The sequence below is a fragment of the Microtus pennsylvanicus genome, chromosome 1 (assembly GCF_037038515.1).
Source record: "Microtus pennsylvanicus isolate mMicPen1 chromosome 1, mMicPen1.hap1, whole genome shotgun sequence".
NCBI lineage: Eukaryota > Metazoa > Chordata > Mammalia > Rodentia > Cricetidae > Microtus > Microtus pennsylvanicus.
The window spans coordinates 147198564-147208485 of NC_134579.1; the positions used below are offsets into that span (position 1 = coordinate 147198564).

The 9922-nt window shown below is 47.5% G+C and overlaps 1 protein-coding gene across 1 annotated transcript in view; it reads left to right on the forward strand.

The window, feature by feature from the left end:
- Positions 1–9451, forward strand: part of LOC142856609 (vomeronasal type-2 receptor 26-like) — a 236154-nt gene extending 226703 nt beyond the window's left edge. Inside the window, exons 5-6 of the mRNA XM_075984354.1 lie at positions 5992–6115; positions 8475–9451. Of these exons, the coding sequence (XP_075840469.1) occupies positions 5992–6115; positions 8475–9451 (1101 nt within the window). The remainder of the gene's footprint in view (positions 1–5991; positions 6116–8474) is intronic.
- Positions 9452–9922: the final 471 nt, after the last annotated feature.

Below are 9922 nucleotides of genomic sequence, written 5' to 3' on the forward strand. Positions count from 1 at the left end.
TTGAGTCTTTGTGTGGTTTTGGTATCAGAGTAACTGTAGTTTCATAAAAGGAATTTGGTAATGACCCTTCTGTTTCTATATTGTGAAATACATTAAGGAGTATAGGTATTAGGTCTTCTTGGACGTTCTGGTAGAATTCCGCGTTGAAACCATCTGGTCCTGGGCTTTTTTTGGTAGGGAGGTTTTTGATAACCTCTTCTAATTCTTCGCGACTAACAGGTCTATTTAGATTGTTCACCTGGTCCTGATTTAACTTTGGTAAATGATATTTATCTAAGAAGGTATCCATTTCCTTTACATTTTCCAGTTTTGTGGCATATAGGCTTTTATAGTAAGATCTAATGATTCTCTGAATTTCCTCTGTATCTGTGGTTATGTCCCCCTTTTCATTTCTGATCTTATTAATTTGCAAATTCTCTCTCTGCCGTTTGATTAGTTTGGATAGGGGTTTGTCAATCTTGTTGATTTTCTCCAGGAACCAGCTTTTTGTTTCATTGATTCTTTGGATTGTTCTCTGTGTTTCTATTTTATTGTTTTCAGCCCTCAGTTTGATTATTTCCAGTCTCCTACTCCTCCTAGGTGAGTCTGCTTCTTTTTTTTCTAGAGCTTTCAGGTGGGCTGTTAAGTCTCCTATGTGAGCTTTCTCTGTTTTCTTTAAGTGGGCACTTAGTGCTATGAACTTTCCTCTTAGGACTGCTTTCATAGTGTCCCATAAGTTTGAGTATGTTGTTTCTTTATTTTCATTGAATTCCAGGAAGACTTTAATTTCTTTCTTTATTTCTTCCTTAATCCAGGTATGGTTCAGTAGTTGGCTGTTCAGTTTCCATGACTTTGTGGACTTTCCGGGGGTAGCCTTGTTGTTGAATTCTAACTTTAATCCATGGTGATCTGATAAGACACAGGTGGTTAGTAATACTTTTTTGTAACTGTGGATGTTTGCTTTGTTACCGACTATGTGGTCGATTTTCGAGAAGGTTCCATGAGCTGCAGAGAAAAAGGTATATTCTTTCCTATTTGGGTGGAATGTTCTGTAGATGTCTGTTAAGTCCATTTGTTTCATTACCTCCATTAATTGTCTTATTTCTCTGTTAGGTTTCTGTCTGATTGACCTGTCCATTGGTGAGAGAGGAGTGTTGAAGTCTCCTACTATTAGTGTGTGCGGTTTGATGGCTGCCTTGAATTTTAGCAATGTTTCTTTTATGTACGTGGGTGCTTTTATATTAGGGGCATAGATGTTCAGGATTGAGACTTCATCCTGATGAACTGTTCCTGTTATGAATATAAAATGCCCCTCTCCATCTCTTCTGATTGATTTAAGTTTGAAGTCAACTTTGTTAGAGATTAGTATAGCCACACCTGCTTGTTTCTTAGGTCCATTTGCTTGATAGGCCTTTTCCCAACCCTTTACTCTGAGTAGGTGCCTGTCTTTGTGGTTGAGGTGTGTTTCTTGTAAACAGCAGAATGTTGGATCCTGTTTTCGTATCCAATCTCTTAGCCTGTGCCTTTTTATAGGTGAGTTGAGACCATTGACATTAAGTGATATTAATGACCAGTGGTTGTTAACTCCAGTCATTTTTTTTTTTAGTCGTAGAGTTTGTGTGTATCCCTTCTTTGGTTTGTGTTGATGAAGGGTCTCTAGATGCCTGAGTTATTGTGGTCATTATTGGACTCCTTGGTTAGTGATTTCCCTTCTATTACTTTCTGTAAGGCTGGATTTGTGGCTGCATATTGTTTGAATTTGTTTTTATCCTGGAAAATTTTATTTTCTCCATTTATAGTGAACGAAAGTTTGGCTGGGTATAGTAATCTGGGCTTGCATCCATGGTCTCTCAGTTTCTGTCGTACATCTATCCAGGACCTTCTGGCTTTCATGGTTTCCATGGAAAAGTCAGGTGTAAGTCTGATAGGTTTACCTTTGTAAGTAATTTGGCCTTTTTCCTTTGCCGCTCTTAATATTTTTTCCTTATTCTGAATGCTTTGTGTTTTGATAATTATATGGCGAGGGGATGTTTTTTTTTGATCCAGCCTATTCGGTGTTCTGTATGCTTCTTGCACCTTCATAGGTATATCTTTCTTTAGGTTGGGAAAGTTTTCTTCTATAATTTTATTAAATATATTTTCTGGACCATTGAGCTGCACTTCTTCTCCTTCTTCTACTCCTATTATTCTTAGGTTTGGTCTTTTTATTGTGTCCCATACTTCCTGAATGTTTTGTGATGAGAGTTTGTTGGACTTGCTGTTTTCTTTGATCATAGTGTTTATTTTCTCTATGGTATCTTCAGAATCTGAGAGTCTTTCTTCTATTTCTTGTATTCTGCTGGTTATGCTTGTTTCTGTAGTCTCTATTCGTTTACCTAGATTTTCCATGTCCAGCCGGCCCTCTGTTTGTGTTTTCTTCTTTGCCTCTATTTCAGTTTTCAAGTCTTGAACTGTTTCCATTATCTGTTTGATTGTTTTTCCTTGGTTTTCTAGGGTATCATTCACTGATTTATTCAATTCTTCAAACTTTCTGTTATATTTCTCATCCATTTCTATAAGGGCGTTTTTTACATGCTGTTTAAGGGCGTCAATCACTTTCATGAAGTCAATCTTTTCTCCTTCTTGATTAAGGTGTTCATGTCCTTCCGTTGTGAGGTCGCTGGTTTCTGGTGGCTTCATGTTGCTTTTCAGTTTGTTGGGCGAATTCTTGCCTTGGCGTCTGCCCATCTCTTCTTCCAAATACTCCCTTATGGATCTTCTTTTACCAGATCAGGTCTCCTTGCCTACCCAACGTGGCCTCCCCAATGTTCGCTCTCCTGGCACCAAGGGATCAGGTCTCCGTGCCCAACCCTGGCTCGTCCCAATGCTGATTCTCCCCAATGCTGGTTCTCCTGGGGCCGAGAGATCAGGCCTCCGTGCTGGTTGGGCAGCTCGCAAGCAAAGCGCCTACCCTGCTGGGTGCAGGCAGGCCACAGAAACAAAGGAAGTGCAGCCCGCCTGGAGGCAAAAGAGGGGGGGGCGAAGTGGGGGGGGCTCAGGACGGAAGCTGGGTGTGCCAGGAAGAAAGAGGCAGTACCCAGGGAATAGAGGTCCTGCAGAGAGCCCAAGAAAGACAGGAGGCCAAGGGACCCCCGAGATCCCCGTGCCTGGCTGGCGCTGCGGGCCAGAAACTCACCCCAACGCTGGTTCTCCTGGGGCCGAGAGATCAGGCCTCCGTGCTGGTTGGGCAGCTCGCAAACAAAGCGCTTACCCTCCTTGGTGCAGGCAGGCCGCAGAAACAAAGGAAGTGCAGCCCGCCCGGGCGCCCCCGAGGACTGGGACCCAGCTCCCAATGCCAAGCGCCAAAAGAGGGCGGGGGGGGGGGGCAAGTGGGGAGGGCTCTGGACGGAAGCTGGGTGGGCCAGGAAGAAAGAGGCAGTAACCAGGGAATAGAGGTCCTGCAGAGAGCCCAAGAAAGACAGGAGGCCAAGGGACCCCCGAGATCCCCCTCCCTGGCTGGCGCCGCGGGCCAGAACCTCACCCCAAAGCTGGTTCTCCTGGGGCCGAGAGATCAGGCCTCCTTGCTGGTTGGGCAGCTCGCAAACAAAGCGCCTACCCTCCTTGGTGCAGGCAGGCCGCAGAAACAAAGGAAGTGCAGCCCTCCCGGGCGCCCCCGAGGACTGGGACCCAGCTCCCAATGCCAAGCGCCAAAAGAGGGCGGGGGGGGGGGGGGGAGCAAGTGGGGAGGGCTCTGGACGGAAGCTGGGTGGGCCAGGAAGAAAGAGGCAGTAACCAGGGAATAGAGGTCCTGCAGAGAGCCCAAGAAAGACAGGAGGCCAAGGGACCCCCGAGATCCCTGTCCCTGGCTGGCGCCGCGGGCCAGAAACTCACCCCAACGCTGGTTCTCCTGGGGCCGAGAGATCAGGCCTCCTTGCTGGTTGGGCAGCTCGCAAACAAAGCGCCTACCCTCCTTGGTGCAGGCAGGCCGCAGAAACAAAGGAAGTGCAGCCCGCCCGGGCGCCCCCGAGGACTGGGACCCAGCTCCCAATGCCAAGCGCCAAAAGAGGGCGGGGGGGGGGGCAAGTGGGGAGGGCTCTGGACGGAAGCTGGGTGGGCCAGGAAGAAAGAGGCAGTAACCAGGGAATAGAGGTCCTGCAGAGAGCCCAAGAAAGACAGGAGGCCAAGGGACCCCCGAGATCCCCGTGCCTGGCTGGCGCCGCGGGCCAGAAACTCACCCCAACGCTGGTTCTCCTGGGGCCGAGAGATCAGGCCTCCGTGCTGGTTGGGCAGCTCGCAAACAAAGCGCCTACCCTCCTTGGTGCAGGCAGGCCGCAGAAACAAAGGAAGTGCAGCCCGCCCGGGCGCCCCCGAGGACTGGGACCCAGCTCCCAATGCCAAGCGCCAAAAGAGGGCGGGGGGGGGGGCAAGTGGGGAGGGCTCTGGACGGAAGCTGGGTGGGCCAGGAAGAAAGAGGCAGTAACCAGGGAATAGAGGTCCTGCAGAGAGCCCAAGAAAGACAGGAGGCCAAGGGACCCCCGAGATCCCCGTGCCTGGCTGGCGCCGCGGGCCAGAAACTCACCCCAACGCTGGTTCTCCTGGGGCCGAGAGATCAGGCCTCCGTGCTGGTTGGGCAGCTCGCAAACAAAGCGCCTACCCTCCTTGGTGTAGGCAGGCCGCAGAAACAAAGGAAGTGCAGCCCGCCCGGGCGCCCCCGAGGACTGGGACCCAGCTCCCAATGCCAAGCGCCAAAAGAGGGCGGGGGGGGGGGCAAGTGCCAGTGTTGTGTTATTTATGTCTATGTGTGGAGTCCGGTACATAGAAATGGCTCAGCGTCCTGTCCTGTGCCAAGGAAGAAAAAGTCCCCTCCTCTACAACTTTATCTAACTTCATTCTGGTGGCCTCTCCAGTCAATGGTGTTCTTAAGGTTTTCCACATGAGAATGAGATTCCCATTCTTGGATTTCTCAAGCATGAAAGAAAGACACATACTATGTGTTTCCAGGACTCCTTTGAAGAATTTTTCAATGGCCGTGATCTGGGGAGGGTTTTCTGCTTTCTTCTGTTGTGGCAGAAATGTCAGCACCCACACTTCCTTCTTCATAATCCTTGCCTGGAGGTAGAGCTATCCTAAGATAAACTGGGTCATCCTTGGCAGTTCGCAGGTAAATGAGAGGGCCACTGAGTATGCTGTGAATGTGTGTGTGTGTGTGTGCGTTCTCTCTCTCTCTCTCTCTCTCTCTCTCTCTCTCTCTCTCTCTCTCTCTGTGTGTATTTGGGGAGTCAGTAACTGCATTTCTGCTCTTACTGAAGTTGGATGATGCTTTGTTATTAGAATTTAATTGTTAAACACAAGGTCAGCCAAACTGTAAATCTCAACAGCATCACAGAGGTAGATTAAGAAAAAGAAAAGATATAACCAGGTCTTTTGAGTTAGAAATGGAGTCCATGAGGAAGCCACAGGGCTGGCTGGAGTTTCAGAAAATGCAGAAATCTGAAGACGTCAAGAAAATCATACCCAGGCTATATGGACTTTTGTAATGACTGCCAATACCCACAATTATTGCTTATATTTTATTTTGCATGTATGCAACTTTCCCTGCACCTATATTTGTGTACTGGTGTCTTGCAGGCCAAAGGAGGGCAGTGGATCCTTTGGAACTGGAGTTCAGTGTGAGCTGCTATACTGGTGTTGGGATTGAACCCTGATCTTCTGGAAGAGCAGTCTGTAGTTTTAACCTTCTCTCCTGCCCCCATATCTTCAATTGTTGATGCAGGAGCCCCAGAGAGACTGGAAGATAACACATCAAACTTTTTAGCTATGTATTTAATCCCTTAGCCAAGTAAATCAAATGTAGTTCTGTTTATTACACTCAAAGGTACCTTTCCAGTCTGCCATCTGCTCTGATAGACATGTTTCTGAAAGGCTTCTCATCTAGTGGGCTGAGAGGGAACTCTCCTGTTCTGGTTCTTAGGGTGAGGTCAAGCATCTGTATCCCTAAAGAGTCACTGGTGACGTTATGCTCACTGTTACTAGGTGCCCACCTCTGTCTGCAGTGAAAGCTGCCTTCCAGGGTTCAGCCAAGTGCCCAGGCTGGGAGTGCCCCAATGCTGTTTTGATTGCAGTCCCTGCCCCGAGGGACAGTTTGCAGACAAAAAAGGTAAGGACATGTGGATCTGGAATCTGAGGGATCAAAGGGAATTTTGAGCCTCCTGTATTTCTCCATTGTCTTAGTTACCATCCACTGCTCTGAAGAGACACCATAACCAAGGCAACTTCTAAACAAAAAGGCTTTAACTGGGGGCTTACTTAGTTCATGACCATCATGGCAGGAAGCATTGTGCCAGGCAGTAGCTGAGGGTTTCCATTCTGATCTACAGGCAGCAGGCAGGCAGTGAGGTGGAGAGTGGGCCAGGTGTGTGAGTCTGAACATTCAAAGACTACCCACAGTGACACCCCTCATCCCACAATGTTCCACCTCCCTATCCATCTCCAACATCTACCAGGTAGGAAGAAATCATTTAAATATACGTGACTTTGGGGCTATTCTAAGTCAAACCCCCACACCCATCCTCCAAAACACTGCACTGTCCTTGCTGTCCCATGGAACACCAGCCAGAGCTCTGCTAAGAGATATTGTTAGGTAAATGCTTTATCCTAAAAGACAAGCATGCTACCCATAATTAGAATGTAGAATGAATTCTCCTCTATCAAACAGTGCACATCCTTGACCCCTGATCAAGAAACAGGCATAAAATGCTTTCACAAGCTTCTAGTGGTCGTGTAGTCAGAACGCTAGCTTTTGCTAACACTGATGATTTCACTTGCTTTTCAAAACTCCTATAATTGGAGTAGCATGGGGGATGTCCTTTTGTGACTTTCTTCTTGCTTTGTATTAGTGGGATTAATCCCAGAAGTTTAGTGGCAATGGACCACTACATTCCCTACTATTTCAGCTACAGAAGTTATTCCTTTACCATTCTGAAAGTTGGAAAGCAAAGCCAAGTTTTCACCAGAGTTGGTGTTTTGTGAGGCCTTGGAAGAGAATATCCTCAATGGGTGCTCTCATTTCATTGTTGTTATGTGTGTTTGTGTGAGTGTGTATGTGTTTTTGTGTGAGCGTGTGTGTGTGTCTTCTTTTGGCTTGTTGTTTGGTTTTGAGCCACTGTCTCTGCAGCCCTGGCTGACTTGGAAGTCACTACATTTATCAGTCTTCCCCCAAACTATTAAAAGTCCACCTGCCCCTTCCTCTAAAATTAAATCATGAGATTAAAGTCATGTGCAACCACCCCCAGCTCCAGCTCCACCTTCTTAGTAGAATAACTGCACTGTTGGAGTTAGTGTCTACCTAATTTAACCCGGAGACCTCATTTAACCTTTATTACTCATCTCCAGTTTACCCATGAGAAATATATCTCATTTTGAGGTGCTTAGGTGCAGGATTTCGACAAATGAGTTTTGGGGACACAGCGCAGTCTAAAACATTTGTTAATTTGACCAATTACTGGTACTGTTTCAATGAAATGAACTGTTAAGAACTCACACAAGAGACCTTTAATCTCAGCACCCATGGGGCAGAGACAGGAGGGTCTTTGTGCATTGTGGCCTGCCAGTATAGTCAACTAAGTGATCTCTATGTTGAGTAAAAGATTCTGTCTTAAAAATTAAGTTGAAAAGGGGCCTATAGAGGTAGTTCAGCAGTTAGAAACACCACATGGTGGTCACAACCAAGTATAACTCCAGTTATAGGGAAAATGCCGCTTCCTTCTGACTTCTGCACATTCCAGACATGCACATGATTTCGATAAATATGTACAGACAAAACTCTCAACAAGTAAAATAAAAGAGGTCATTATAAAAGAAGAAGCTGTGGAGACTGTTTACATGGCCCATCTGTTAAAGTATTCAATGTCATCCCTGACAGCATAATTTCAGTTTCTGGAATCTAAATTGTAGAAAGAGAATAACAAATTCATGAAAGTTTTGTTTACCATTATGTGCAAACCAGGGCATGCCTGAGCCCATAAACATACATATGCACACAAAATATACAAATAAGTTTAGTTAGCAAAATAAGGGGGAAGATTGAGGAATTATATCACATGTTAAATGTCTGGTCTTGACAAGCATGTGCATCCACTTATAAACATGGGTGCACAAACAAACCTGCACACACAAGCATAGGTTAGGTAAAGTGGTGCAGGTGTATAATCACAGCTCTTAAGAGGTTGAGGAAAGAGGCTTTGGAGTTCATATCCATCCTTGCCACTCAGCCTGAGTTCCATGAGACACTGAGGACAGAAACAAAAATCCTCACACAAAACCGACACAGAACATGCAGCATTTTCCTTTGTGCCTCTGCCTCTAATATCACCCATCCCAGCCCTGGTCACCAAGAATAATTCATAAATCCATGACTTGATGGAAAGGCTGTAAGGGCAGGGAGTGCTTGGGGTGCATCCTATTGAGCTGGTGCAGTTGGCACAGTGTTGCAGAAATGGTGTCTGTGTCTCCCGTAGACATGAAGAGATGTCTCCTGTGCCCCAAGGAACATTACTCGAGCCACACCAGAGACCGCTGCCTGCCCAGGACAGAGATCTTCCTGGCCTTTGAGGAACCTCTGGGATTCATGCTGGCTTTGGTGGCACTCTTCCTGGCTGGTCTGGCTGTCCTGGTTCTGGGAGTGTTCCTGAAGCACAGGGACACCCCCGTGGTCAGGGCCAATAACAGAACCCTCAGCTACTTCCTGCTGATCTCCCTTTCCCTCTGTGCCCTGTGTGCCTTGCTGTTCCTTGGCCGCCCCAGTGTCCTCACGTGTCTCCTGCGTCAGACGACCTTTGCTGTGGTGTTCACGGTGGCCGTCTCCTCTGTTCTGGCCAAGACTCTCACAGTGGTCCTGGCCTTCAGGGTCACCAGGCCAGGGGCCAGGATCCAGGTGTGCCTGAGCCCTGGGGCTTCCACCTCAGTGGTCCTCATTGCTTCCTTCATGCAGGTTGTTCTTTGTGGGGTCTGGCTGGCCACCTCCCCACCATTCCCAGACAGGGATATGGTCTCGGAGCCCCAGCACATTGTCATCCAGTGCCAGGAGGGCTCTGGCACTATCTTCTTCTGTGTGCTGGGCTACTTGGGGTTCCTGGCAGGGGGTACCTTCTCTGTGGCTTTTCTGGCCAGGGGCCTGCCAGATGTCTTCAACGAGACTAAGTTCCTGGCCTTCAGCATGCTGCTCTTCTGCAGTGTCTGGATAGCGTTCCTGCCCCTGTACCACAGTGCCCGGGGCAAGTCCACTGTGGCTGTAGAGATCTTCTCCATCCTGGCCTCCACAGCTGGCCTTCTGGGTGGCATCTTCATCCCCAAGTGCTACATCATCTTGCTGAGACCAGAGAGTAACACGCCTGCCTGGCTAAGGCAAGGCCACCAGTCACAGCAAGATAGGCAGAGTGAGATGCTCCAGAGCAGGTGTCTCCCCAGGTCTGCACCACAAGGATTCACGACCTAGTCCTTGAGGGGGGCCCACTAGGACCTACTGTAATTTTGGCTCACTGTTTCTGTGTGGATCCAAAGGTATTTAAAGGAACGATCAAGGTAAGAGTGAGACACTCAGAACAAAACACTCATAACTATTGAGTTGATAGTAGACACATAGATGCTATTGTAGTAAGAAGGGAGTCACTTGTTAGTTCCCAGCCCTTAAATAATCACACAGAAATTGTATTAATTAAATCACTGCTTGGTTTATTAGCTCTAACTTCTTATTGGCTAACTATTACATCTTAATTTAACCCATTTCTATTAATCTGTGCATCCCAATGAGGTCGTGGCCTATCAGCAAAGTTTCAGAGCACCTGTCTCCAGTGGCAGCAGCTTCATGGATTCCTGTGACTCTGCCCTTCTTTCTTGCAGCATTAAGTTCTGTCTTCCCTGCCTACCTAACTTCTGCCCTATCAACAGGCCAAGGCAGTTCCTTCCT